This window comes from Eriocheir sinensis, chromosome 6 (assembly GCF_024679095.1).
Source record: "Eriocheir sinensis breed Jianghai 21 chromosome 6, ASM2467909v1, whole genome shotgun sequence".
NCBI classification, from domain to species: domain Eukaryota; kingdom Metazoa; phylum Arthropoda; class Malacostraca; order Decapoda; family Varunidae; genus Eriocheir; species Eriocheir sinensis.
In genome coordinates this window covers 20,961,052-20,974,763 of record NC_066514.1, presented here as the reverse complement: position 1 = coordinate 20,974,763, position 13,712 = coordinate 20,961,052, and the positions used below count along the sequence as shown (strand labels likewise).

Sequence of the window (13,712 nt, the reverse complement as noted above, 5' to 3'; positions counted from 1 at the left end):
GATTTTGGACCCCACGTTATTTAAAAAACGCGTAAACCAAACTCGCGTAAATTGAGAGTTCCCTGTACCTACAATGAGATGAATTATAGCCATTTGAAAAGACATAGATCATTCAAATATGATATGACGATACTGTTTCATATAAGTTTGCCTGATGGGCGAGCCTCCCATAACCCACTTAGCCAGGGGGGCACCTCTTTGGCCAACTGGACAAGGAGTGGCTCTCCCGTTATGCTGGTCGCGGGTCTGATCCCCGGCACCGGCAAACATTTCCTTGTCTGGGTTACTTTCTCGTGTGTTTCGTTACATGCTGTGGTCGTGTGGGAGTGTAGTAAAGAGAAAATCCTGGCATTTCAAATTCATGTGCTTGTATGGTATATTATCGATGCAAAGTGTTATGTTTGAGATTTATAAGGACAGTTTTTTTTATACACATAAATGTTCAAATATATTATTAAAAAAATAGCTTGAATGTGTATCACAACAGTTGATTTTCAAATATTCACGAGCTGGAAATGCCTAGGTGCCACATCTATCAAAATTCCTGCTTTAACCCGGTAGCAGCGGGGATCATGTTTCTTAATGGTCCCTCTAAGCAAGAAAAATGAGAAAAAATCACCCCTCACACAAACCATTTCATAATATATATCAAAACATTTGTGATCAGATTATGCATCATCTATATTGGGGGGTTTATATCACGGCACAAATTTGGCCCGTCGCTGCTGCATGGTTAAGCATTTATAATGGCTGTATGGCAATGTCACTTTGAGAGAAACCATGTAAGGAATTAGAGTACACTGATTTCCCCCCCCCAGTGTTTCCCCCCCCGCCAGTGTGACCCCAAAACACAATTTTTACCAGACGTCCTTTACCCTACCATGCTCACCTACACTATAACTTCCCCCACTCACTGATACATGGCATAACACTACTCCACAGACCAACTGTTCCTCATCATTTAACAGTATTATTACAAATCACCTTTCCAAGCCAAAGAGAATGAATGACACTTGGAACACTATGCAACTGACTCCACTCTTGCAAGGGGCTTCGTGGTGCAGTGGTTAGCACACTCAGCTCACAACCGAGAGCCCGGGTTTGATTCCCGGGTGGAGTGGACAAATTTGGGCGACTTTTCCGATACCCTACCCAGCAGTGAATGGGTACCAGGTATTAATTGGGAGTTGTGTCCCGTCTCCTGGGATCTGTTCCCTTCTATAATTCCTTCCCCTCCTGTCTCTCTCCGGCATATGGCCACAGATGTTGCGCCGACTAAACGAAACTTACCAACTTTCCACTCTTGCATCATCCCCAACAGAGATGCGTGCTAAGTTTGACAATGGCGAGGACCCGCTGGATCCTGAGCAGCAGCAAGGTGGACCTGGAGGCCACGGCTTCAACCCATTCCAGCACTTCCACTTCCACCACGGGGGCTTTCATGGTGGTGGCTTTCAGGGAGGGGGATTCAAATTCCACTTCAACTAGGGCTTTTCATAGTGTTTACATGAACTTGTATTTATTGAGTGTGCATGGAAGTGTGAGATAAAGTGAATGATTTGACAGTATTTGTTTTCTTTTGACATTTTAGTATGATGATGATGATGTATATATATTTTGGCAGAAAATTGCAAGTTCTCTCATTCTACACCAGCATCATGTCATGCATTTTGAAGTCATTGTAAATCAGGGATCATCTTTAGACTGCCATCTTTATGATTGACACTCAGTGCCTTGCAGATCAATCACTTACCTTTCATGAGTTTTTTTCCAGTAAATGAGGCATTAATTTCTTTACCTCTTAGAAGCTACAGTTTTTTCCCTGGAAATCATCTGAAATGGCTATGCTCAAACAGTGTGTCCTGAGGTGCTTCATTACCCTAAGAAACATGTCACTCCTTCAGAAGCAGTGGACTGTCATCTGGCCTGTATCTCAAGTTTAATTCACATTGACCATTCAAAAGCATCCTTGTTTCTTTTTTTATGCGAGTCATTAATGTAAATGTGCTGCTGTGCCCCGCCTGTGTGTCATCCTGCCAGGTTGGCTTGGGACGTGGTGGACAGCACCTCAGTGGAGTGCATGTGAATCATGCAATTTGTGATACTCAATTTACTATAATTTAAGGCATGTATATGAAAAGCTGAAGGTTATTATTGATCTCCTCCTTTCTTTTTACTTCTTTGTTAAACTGCTAACTCTGAATATTCTTCATAGTTCATGACTTACACTTGTTATGTAAATAAAAGGCACTCTAAATACATTAATTTGACCATTGATTTATTTCCTTGCCTGGGAAACTTCTTTCCATATAGAAGATAATGTAAGGTCCCAGCTTTTAGGTCAATAACCTGATCAGTGTGCCAGCCCCTGCATCTAGCAAGGACCATTGTCGGTGGTTTCTGCCACCAGGATGCCCCACCAACAAATTCATGCATGCTCAACACTGTTACATTTAATACCTGGTTCAAAATGTATATACCCAATGACATATCCTACCGACTTAATGTTTTGTTGACCCGTCCACTGCAATTGGCATGGGTTTGGCCTTCACTGGTAGCCTGGTAACATACACTCCCAGGTCTCTCTCTGCCTCTGTGGTGGATAGTGGAGTGTTTCCCATGTGGTGTTGGTATGCTGAATATCCCCTCCCAAGGTGCAGGGCTTTACATTTTTCTTCATTAAATTGTAGCAGCTACTTTTTGTTCCATTCCTGTAGCTGGTGATGTCTTCTTGTAGGAAACCTGCAGTCATGGGGTTAACCCGGTAGCAGCGGGGATCATGTTTCTTAATGGTCCCTCTAAGTGAGAAAAATGAGAAAAAATCATCACTCACAAACTATTTCATAATATGTATCAAAGTATTTGTGATCAGTTTATGTATCATCTATTTTGGGGGGGTTAAAATCATGGCACAAATTTGGCCCGTCGCTGCTACACGGTAAAGCCACAAATTTGGCCCGTCGCTGCTACACGGTAAAGCCACAAATTTGGCCCGTCGCTGCTATCGGGTTAAATTCAGCTGCAGTGTTGCATCTTTCTATCCTCTATTAATATTTTCACACTAACTACTCTTCTTAACTTGCTAACTTCCTATGTTTGTATTTCCTCCTGCCTACGATTTGAACTCCTTCAAGAAGAGAGTATCCAGACATCTCTTCTTCCAAATTGACCTCTCTTCTGGCCCCTCATTCTTTTTTCCTTTTCTGCAGCAGCACTGGGGGGTTCGTGGTGCAGTGGTTAGCACACTCAACTCACAACCGAGAGAGCCCGGGTTCGATTCCCGGGCGGAGTGGAAAAATTTGGGCGGCTTTTCCGATACCCTACGCCCCTGTCCACCCAGCAGTGAATGGGTACCAGGTATTAATCGGGGGTTGTGTTCCGTCTCCTGGGATCTGTTCCCTTCTCCTATAATTCCTTCCCCTTTTGTCTCTCTCCGGCATATGACCACAGATGTTGCGCCGACTAAACCAAACTTTCCAACTTTCTGCAGCAGCACCCAGCAGGCTTTTTTGTTGTTGTTTTTGTTTTTTGCCCTTGAACTGCCTCCCTTACTGTAAAATCAACAACATTCAAGTACCCCAGAATAGTGCTGTCACTTATATCAAAGGCTTTTGGTGTAAAATGGGCAACCACAGCAATGAACCCTCTCAACACAAGGACGAATATGTTGCGTCCTCGCCGTGCTTGTGAGATGTCTGAGTACACATATACGTACTGCGTCCAGGCTGAGTTCTGTTGGAATGATGTAATTTTTTTCCTGGATATTGTACAAGAGCTTTCAGAATTTAGGTCGTATATGATACGCTGGAAATAAAATTATTATTTATACAGGACCAATACATAGAAATAGGTCAGTTTACCAGAAAATACTCTCCGCTGTGTTCTGTGGTTTGTCTTCAGAATATTGAGAGCAACTAAAATATAATTATTGTTTTTTAGTTTCGTATCGTAGTAAGGGATTGAGTGACCCCCACTGTCCACGGCTTCAGTATATGATACATCTAATGAGAGTGACGATAAATGCATTTATGGGGAGGCGGTGGCTGAATGGATAGCGTGACGGCGCTGCGTTCAGGACGACGCGAGTTCAATCCCCGCCCGGTGCCACTAAGCTGGGATTTTTCAGCCGCCGCCGAGTGGCTTAAAACTACCCACATGCTGTCCAGAAGACCACCTATCAACCCGGACTCTAGATTCTAGGATTAAAGATGAGCTCCAGGAGGGCAGCATGAGCCAGTGCAAGATGGCGCCACTATAAACACTCGCCTGTGCCAGAACGGGCTGGGCCGACCATCAGGCCCCACCGGGAAGAAGCCTTGGGCTGACCATCAGGATCCACCGGGAAGAAGCCTACCAGCACAATAGGCCATGACGTAAAAAAAAGAAGAAAAAAAGAAAGTATAGAAAGATGCAGCATAGAAAACCCAATGAGAAGGCTTATATACCACCACCATTCTGACTTGGAGGTGCACTTATCTCCCCTTCTACTCTCCTAGCCCACACTTATAAAGCTAACACTTCGTCTTAGCCTCGCCTTAGCCTCTTCCATCCAACTGCCTCCCACACTGCGTAATCCAATGTCATACAAACCTGTCATATTTTAATTGGTTTACCATAAAGACAGCCAGCCATTTTCTGTGGGTTGCCACCTAGAAAATTGTTTTGGATAATCATGGTTGGATAATCTTCATGTTGTAAGATTTTGATTCCTTATGTCTTTCCCCTTCTTCCCCAAGCTCCCAAAGGCTCAGAGGAAGTCTCCAGTTCATGTTGCATTATTTCCTTACCTTGGTACACACACCGGGTATTCGATATATGCGAGTTTGAAATATGCGAATTCGTTCATATGCGACTAACCTAAATGTGCCAAGTATTCGTTTTATGTGAGACAAATTTGCTATTATGCGAGTAGCGGCGCTGTGTGACTGGTTGGTGAGGTATGGTGGCCGACTCGCACTAGAAGGCAGCGGGTGCTAATGTTTCCCGCACTTTCCTCGACTCTAACTAACCTTTTCCTCCCTCTGATCCTAAAGTTTTTGTTTGTTTAAAAGGTATTTTCATATTATGTTTATCTGTACTAATGTGCTTTATTGTTGTTTTAGTGCTTTACTATTGTGAAATGGTGCTGGAATAAATAGTTAGAGGGTTCGACAAATGGGTCATGGTGTAGTGCGGCAGCGGCCTGATGAGCGAGCCTCCCATAACCCATTCAGCGAGTGGGGTACCTCTTTGGCTGACTCGGTAAGGAGTGGCTCTCCCGTCACGCTGGTCGCGGGTTCAATCCCAGGCAGCTGATTTACCTTCTTGTTGTAATTAATTTCTCGTGTGGGACCAAGAAAGTATTAGAAAAAGACAATAGAAAATCTCGTCATTAAACTTCTCTCTCCCACGTGACTTAAGTGAAAAATTCCTCCTCGTCGATCCTCGTGAAAGAAAAGCCTAACTAACCATCCTCGGCACCTTCACTATGAGTCTATGAGGCCATGGTCAGACCCACACGATGCTGACCCATCACTGGTTCGTCTGTCTGTCTGAATGTCTGCCCTGCCGCACCATCACCTAATTCACAGTTAATACTTTAATTATTTAAGAGGATCGATTGTTCTGGGTTTCCCTGCATTACAGTGGAACATAACCCCCTATAATTAATGGGATGATAGGTTCGATATATGCAAATTCACATTATGAGAGCTTTTTGCAGAACCTAACCCTTGCATATAACGAATACCTTGGTACATGTCTTTCCCCTTCCTCCCTCCCATGGCCACAAGGAAGTGTCCAGTTCTTCATGTTGCATCATTTCCTTACCTTGGTACATGTCTCTCCCCTTCCTCCCCTTCCATGGCCACAAGGAAGTGTCCAGTTCTTCATGTTGCATCATTTCCTTACCTTGGTACATGTCTTTCCCCTTCCTCCCCTCCCATGGCCACAAGGAAGTCCCCAGTTCTTTATGTTGTATCATTTCCTTACCTTGGTACATGTCTCTCCCCTTCCTCCCCTCCCATGGCCACAAGGAAGTCCCTAGTTCTTTATGTTGTATCATTTCCTTACCTTGGTACATGTCTTTCCCCTTCCTCCCCTTCCATGGCCACAAGGAAGTCCCTAGTTCTTTATCCTGCAAGATCTTCCTTTGGGAAATACTATATAGTCTAACAACCATATCGTCACCCTCAAAGTAATTGTCAAAGTCATTTTTCAGTGATTTTCGGGTTTTTATCTTCATCAATTTTTCAACATGTGACGCCCATTTGTTTAGTTCCCTTCGTCATTTATGGGTTTGTGTTCTAGAATTGGCCTTTTCATTTCTACCTACATCTTAAGCCAAATGAGATGATGACAGTGCTTTTCTGATTTCCTGAGAAGTAAAAAATATAATGACTTAGGCGGTTTGTTTACGAAGGTGACGGTATTCTTTTCCCATCCAAAATTGAGTTCAGGGTCAAAGAAGGCTCCAAACTTTCATGCATGAATCTATATATATATATATATATATATATATATATATATATATATATAGATATATATATATATATATATATAGATATATGGCTAATTACATACTATAGATTATTTACAAAATTATGCGTATTATTTTAGTACCTAATAATACAACAAAAAAAGCTTTTTTTGGAAAGAAGTTAACAGAGAAATGGGGGAGGAAAGAGTGACATTTCTTGCATGAAGAGGAGAGATGATGTGCTTGTGAGAGGGAGTGAGGAGATAACTGGAACATCCTGACACTCACTTTACACACCACAATGAACAGACACATGCCACAAAAATACTTTCTAGTAGTGTAGTGCTGACTTGCCTGATGGGCGAGCCTCCCATAACCCTGTTAGCCAGTGGGGTACCTCTTTGGCCGACTGGTTCTCCCGTTACGCTGGTCGCGGGTTCGATCCCCGGCGCCGGCAAACCTTTCCTTTTGTGTGGAGTAATTTCTCGTGTGTAATGCTATACGTGGTCGTGTGGGAGTGTAGAAAAGATAAAAATTCTGGCATTTCACTGGTGGCAGCAACTCTACCCCCAGGGGGGGGGGGGGGATTGCTCCCTCTTGCACGAGGGAGCACGGCGGCCCGTAGCAGGGAGCCGACAGACCGACTCTATCGGTGATCGAAATCTAGCCGACCAAGTCGGTCTGTCGACGAGGACTGGCGTGTCTCTGTACCCCCAGGGTGAGTCCCCCTTGATTTATCCCCAGATTCTCCATTAGTTGAATTTTCTTGTAACATCATTTAGTGCCCCGAATTTCCGGGCACGACAGTAGGTCCACACTTCCCCGGTTTTCCAGGGATCTACGCAGACACCATCACAAGAAGCAAATGGCTCAAGCACACACATTTGACAAGGCTTTTGCAGGAGCTTGGGGCATTTTCAGGGGTAGTTTAATGACCCTGGTGATAGTCTGACCCTTCCTCTGTGCCGTGAACCTAAAAAAACACTCATTAGAATCCGACAGATCTCCTTTTCGGGCTTTGGAAATAGTTGGTGTGGGAGGCGGAAGGGTCTGTGAACACCGACTAAAAAAGTTTGGCAAAGACTCTACAGACGCGCGCAGACACAACACATCAGGTAATAGGACCGCCTACAAAAAATACCAAAAGACACTTTCCAAAAACATAAAACTAGCGGAACAGAAACGCAACTGGTAATAATTCAGGAGATGTGGGCTCTCGAATTTCCAGGCACAAACTATTTTTTTCTAGGTAAAATGTGGTGCTTTTTCAAGTGGAGATAGTCTTTTTTTCCGGAAACTATTAGGAAAGGGGCTATTTCAATTTTCTTGATCAAGTCACAATCCTAATATTTCGAAAACCATCTCCACATGAAAAAAACACCACAAATTACCCAGAAAAAAATAGTTTGTGCCTAACCTAACCTAACCTAACCTATCCTAACCTAACCTAACCTATCCTAACCTAACCTAACCTAACCTAACCTATCCTAACCTAACCTAACCTAACCTAACCTATCCTAACCTAACCTAACCTAACCTAACCTAACCTACTTACGTACTGCTTAACGGCAAACCAGCCCGAGGCCGTGGCACTGCTTCTATGCATAATCAGTCATGCGGTATGTGATAAAGGGAGGTGTATGTCTCGGGGTACAGGAATAATTTTTTTTTTTATGTATTTATTTATTTTTTATTTTTTATGGTTTCCGGAAGTGAACAGGGTCTACACTATATACTGATACAGAAATAATGCAGAAAACGTGAGTATTAACGGCGGTAGAGAGAGCCCATACCTCCTGAATATTATCCACGCAAACTTACCTCGCAGACAATGTAAGAAATAATATAAGCTTTTTCAGATTCTTTAAGGCATGGAAACATGACACTAACACCATTACATTACTGAAAGAGCAACAATATCACAGTAGTAACCAGCCCACAACACAACACAAATACTCAACACAGTTCCAGTTGGTGTACACACAAGAACACAACCTGAGTGGTAGCGTGCTGGGCACACATTCACCGCGTGATGGACGACACGGGTTCGAATCCCCACGCTGCCACCTGAGATTTTTCAGTCACCGCCGAGTGGCTTAAAACTACCCACATGCTGTCCTGAAGACCACCCATCAACCCGACTCTAGAGGAAACCGTCCAAGTTAATCAAGAACGAGTTCCGGGGGGCAGCATGAGCCATGCAAGAGAAGATGGCGCCACTGTAAACACTTGCCTGCGCCATGACGGGCTGGGGCCGACTACCATCCCAGGCCCCTCACGAGAGCCTACCGGCGCGCTATAGGCGTAAAAAAAAAAAAAAACACCAAACATGCCACACAGCCTCTTCCTCCAATATACAAAAATTACTGGAAGGACTTGACACTCGTAAATCCACTGGCCCCGACAACATCCTCGCCTTCATCCTTAAATCCTTTGCCCCCATCCTCCACAGGTCCACCACGCTTGGTTATATTTTTTTTAGAACACGCAGGCCAACGCGGCTGCCGTGCTGAGGACCGGGTATAGTATTAGGTAAAGGTGCGTGTTCTAAAAAAAAATAATAACCACGCGTGGTGGACCTCACATGCGTGGGCTAATCGCTAAAAAAAAAAAAAAAAACTAGGTGTCAAGTGAATATTGAAAAAGAAAATAAGAGTTAAGGCACGAGAACATTGACATTGATTAAAGGAATTCCGGGAGCCGTTGCAAAGGCATATCCCGGGACTACATCTGATGGATGCCACGTTATCGCACTCATCACAATGGATTTTTCCATTTCTGACGCATAACGACTGTGAAAAGCCTCCTTAGTTAAGATTTTTGGCAGTAATTAAAAGTGGGTGAAGTTATTCTTGTGGGTGCGATGTTTTTTTCTAGTTTGAAGTTGATAAATATACGAGGCTGAGTACGACAATTTAGATCTGACCTGTACACAACGTTGCCAGACTGTCGTACTCTGTCGTATGTTTGCCGATTTTCGACCCCAAAACTGCTTTCATCACCCAAATAACTGCCTTCATATATGATTATCGTTTAAATGGTTAATTATTGGTGCTTCTTGGCAACAGTTATGGGGCAGAAACCAGTAAATACGCGGCTCTGAGTACGATAATCTGGCACTGGTACCTGTACAGCAAGAGCAAGAGCAAGTGTCGGCTGCTGCTGGTTTGTTTACGATGCTGCTGAGGCGGCGATCCACGCTCTCCTTCTCTCACTTATTGCGTATCTCTCACAGTGGCGGCGGGGCTCCCACGCCTAACATAAGCCCCTTTACTGCCAGAACATATGCCTTAACGATACCTCGGAGCAATAGTGTCAACGAGAGAGTTAGCCAAGAACGGGAGGCCGGCGGCTCGAGTGGTGAGGGTGGTGGGAGAGTGACCCCGTCAAGTGACCTGGCCCTGCGGCGCCTGGTGACCTCCCTGTCCCCGGAACAACAGGCTCTCCTCCTCACCGAGCTTCACCGAACACAGGCAGAAGTTGCTCGGAAAAAGGCTGAAGGTAATACTATTGCTTCCAGTCAGTGGTGGGATTCAATTTTTTTAAGAACATGTGTAGTGCGGCGACTATGCCTGATGAACGAGCCTACCCGCACTTTGCTCGACTCTAACTAACCTTTTCCTCCCTCTGATCTTAAAGTTTTTTTGTTTAAAAGGTATTTTCATATTATGTTTATCTGTACTAATGTGCTTTATTGTTGTTTTAGTGCTTTACTATTGTGAAATGGTGCTGGAATAAATAGTTAGAGGGTTCGACAAATGGGTCGTGGTGTAGTGCGGCAACGGCCTGATGAGCGAGCCTCCCATAACCCACTTAGGCAGTTGGGTACCTCTTTGGCCGACTCGGTAAGGAGTGGCTCTCCCGTCACGCTGGTCGCGGGTTCAATCCCAGGCAGCCGGGGAACACCCTCACTCTTGATTAATTTCTCGTGTTATTTCGATACACGCAGAGGACGTGTTGAGAAATAGGAAGGATTTGGAAAAAAAGCTCGTCGGGGCATTACACAGGTTCTCTCACTCCAGGACTCACTAACAACAGGTTTTCTCACTATCACAGTCTCTAGAAGCAAACCATGCTGGCTGGCCTGATATAAGTGCAAAGATTGGTCTTTGGGTTGCCACATGCTACAGTCTATAGCCAGTCTACTTGAAACTGGCGGACAGCTGGGGGACACCTGCGGGTCAGCTAAGCCCCGCACCTTGCCACACGCTCAACAGTTTTCGCCCCCTCTCATATGTCAGGTTTTTACTACCTTTAAATGAATGTAAATAACGGATAATCCAATAAGGTCATATAGAGTTAAGATTGTTTTGTTTTTAAGATAATAACAAATATTTTGTGTAAATACCACGACACTTGACAACGTTGTCAAGTGTCCTGGTTTTTACACGAAATATTTGTTATTATCCTAAAAACGAAACAATCTGAATACTATATGTATGACCTTATTTGATTATTCAATTATCTAATTAAATTAATTTAAAGGTAATAAATAGCTGACATATGAGAGGAAGAGGGAGGTGTTGAGAGTGTGTGGCAAGGTGCTGGGCAGTGCTGACCTTGGCTGACCCCCCAGCCGCCACCTCCCGCCCGCCAGTTTGTCGTAGAAATACTATAGCAAATGAAATTATTTATTTTAGTTATTTTCCCAACTTTAAAAAAAGTCCAAATAATGGTTAAAGCATAATTAATACTGAGCAGACAGTATTTGCTTAATGACTATTAAAACATTTGGGTAGTTGCAAATGTTATCCATTAGAATATTACCAGTTGTGATACTGTTGTGCTAACCTTTTTATATCAACTGTTTGCAATTATAAAATATTTACTTTCTGTTCTTCAAAAATCTTTTAATTAGTTTATTAGTAATGCTTATTTTTTTATATATTTTGCTGCATATTATTAAGCAACCTTTACTTGTGAGGGGTAATATCAGTTTATAGTAGAAATGTGTTTGAATACTGCATTTACATTACATGTTGCCATTTTGAAAAGGAAAAGTAATAAGGAAAATGCTTTAGCTTAAATCTTTTATTCATGATCTCTCAGCCTTGCCTCTTCCACTTTTTGTTCTATTTGACCCCATCCATCAGCGTGGCAATGTTGTCAATAACTATACGGTTGATCAGAACGCATCAAAAGTCTATTGGGCTTATTTTGTGTCTCGGCCCTATGCCTATATATGGTATTTATAGACTCAAACGGTTATCAATGTGATCTTGACATATTTAAGATCACCATTCCTTATGTCGTGATGCGTGACTACAGAAAATAATAGCTACAGCCTCAAAAAAAAAAAAAAAAAATCTTACCAGCTACAGTGGTCTGAAGATCATTGTGAGCCCTGGGGAAGTCCTGTGAGGTTATCACAGGCATGACAGCTGGCCTGTTTTCTTCAGGAAGACACAGGTGAGGCGGATGACAGTTGGTTCTGGCAGCAGTTGCTGTTGGTGTAGTCTTTGTAACAGCGCTCTCGTTCGAATCGGTGATGCCACATTCGTCTTGAACCCGTGTTTGGCTCCACCCGACATCAAATCTGGTTTTAGTCGTATTTTCGACTTTCAAAAGCCAGTAACAGATCTATGAGGGGTTTACCAAAATAAGTTATAAGTAAAAGGTGTTCATGGGGTGAAAAAATGAGAACCCCTGATTTAAGCTAACAGGTACAACCAGTTCTTGGGAGTAAAGAAATTCCAAGAACAGGTTCTTGCGAACCGGCTGAATCCCATCACTGCTGTCAATTCTAGAATGATGCAAGCTTATTTTTCCACAACGACTTAGACGTGTCCTCAGCAAAGAAGATTATTGGCTACTTGAGAATGACACTAACCAACTAACAAACATTAGAGAATCATTACTTACTTGTTACTTGCGTTTCTTATTTATCTGGTCCCACTTCCACCGAAGTGCTCTGCAGGACCCACATATTTTAATTCATTAAATTTTCAATATCGATCACAACTTATATGCTATGTTAATTGTCAATGTTTCCACGTCGTAGCAGTCAGAGAACAGGAAAGTTTTTAGTTCTTTCTTAAATTTGGAGAGATCCTTTGTTCTTCTAATGTCAGGAGGGAGCTTATTGGGGCGGCAGAACTGAAAGCGCACAATCCAACATTTGAAGAGTATTGCGGTTCATGAAGTGTGATTCCAGAAGTGGCTTGGCGAGTGTTAATGCCTTCACCTGGCTGTATTTCATGTAATAATTCTCTCAGATACGGTGGACGGCCAGTAATCAAAGCTTGGTGTGTTGCTTCCAATTCTAGAGTGATGCAAGCTTGTTTTTCCACAATGACTTAGACGTGTCCTCAGCAAAGAAGATTATTGGCTACTTGAGAATGACCCTAACCAAATAACAAACATTAGAGAATAAGGTAATACTTTATAAGAAGTCCACCACCAGCTTTGGCTTTCATCCTCTTTCACTGACCATCCTGGTGAACAAGCCTACAACTTTGCTATCCTCAGCGACCTAGAGCAGTTGGTCCAGCACCCTACACGTATTCCTGACCGTCTTGGAGATCGGCCCAACATTCTAGACCTCTTCCTTACCTCAAACCCTTCTGCTTATTCTGTCAAACTGTTCTCTCCGTTGGGCTCCTCCGATCACAATCTTATTTCTGCATCCTGTCCTATCGCTCCTGTACACCCTCTGGACCCACCGAAGAGGCGATGCTTCTGGCATTTTGCTTCAGCTCGGTGGGACGACCTGAGGATGTACTTTTCCGATTTCCCGTGGAATGATTATTGCTTCCAGGATAGAGACCCCTCTGTGTGTGCTCAGCGCATCACAGAGGTGATTGTCTCTGGAATGGAGGCATACATTCCTCGTTCTTTCTCTACTCCTCACGCTAAAAAGCCTTGGTTTAATCACGCTTGTTCTCGTGCTGTCAATGATAGAGAGGTAGCTCACAAAAGGTACCAGAGCCTTCAAACTAATGCTAATTATGAACTTTACATTTCTGCCCGAAATCGTGCCAAATCTATTCTCCGACAAACAAAAATTCTTTCATTAATAGAAAATGCCAAACCTTGCTTTCTCTAACTCTTCCCGTGACTTCTGGCATCTAGCCAAAACATCTCCTCCAACTTCACTTCTTCATCTTTCCTCCACTCCTCAGTCCTGACGGCAACACTGCCGTCTCATCTATCTCTAAGGCTGAACTCTTCTCTCAAACTTTTTCTAAAAACTCCACTCTGGACGATTCTGGGCATATTCCTCTTACTCATCCCCCCTCTGACTCCTTTATGCCTG

General features: G+C 43.4%; 2 protein-coding genes and 1 long non-coding RNA gene across 8 annotated transcripts in view; 2 read left to right on the top strand and 1 right to left on the bottom strand.

The window, feature by feature from the left end:
• Positions 1 to 2,265, top strand: part of LOC126989949 (dnaJ homolog subfamily C member 3-like) — a 127,687-nt gene extending 125,422 nt beyond the window's left edge. Inside the window, exon 11 of one of the 2 annotated variants that reach the window (XR_007743918.1) lies at positions 1,764 to 2,265. Coding sequence is in view for 1 of the 2 variants with exons in the window: in XM_050848553.1 (XP_050704510.1) it covers positions 1,322 to 1,488 (167 nt within the window). In the remaining variant the exon portion in view is untranslated. Of the gene's footprint in view, positions 1 to 1,321 lie in introns of both variants that reach the window. The other variant, XM_050848553.1, reaches the window with a different exon arrangement.
• The window catches only part of LOC126990021 (uncharacterized), a 77,338-nt gene extending 70,883 nt beyond the window's left edge, over positions 1 to 6,455 (bottom strand). Inside the window, exons 1-3 of one of the 2 annotated variants that reach the window (XR_007743955.1) lie at positions 6,052 to 6,455; positions 5,890 to 5,970; positions 2,461 to 5,728 (exon numbers count right to left, since the gene is read on the bottom strand). This is a non-coding gene — a long non-coding RNA (uncharacterized LOC126990021). Of the gene's footprint in view, positions 1 to 2,460; positions 5,729 to 5,889 lie in introns of both variants that reach the window. The other variant, XR_007743949.1, reaches the window with a different exon arrangement.
• The window catches only part of LOC126989966 (transmembrane protein 65-like), a 131,405-nt gene that overhangs the window by 59,965 nt on the left and 57,728 nt on the right, over positions 1 to 13,712 (top strand). The window contains exon 1 of one of the 4 annotated variants that reach the window (XM_050848561.1): positions 9,598 to 9,958. The exons of the other annotated variants lie outside the window; for them this stretch is intronic. Coding sequence (XP_050704518.1) covers positions 9,634 to 9,958 — 325 coding nt within the window. The 5' untranslated portion in view covers positions 9,598 to 9,633. Of the gene's footprint in view, positions 1 to 9,597; positions 9,959 to 13,712 lie in introns of those variants that run through there. 4 annotated transcript variants of the gene reach the window in all.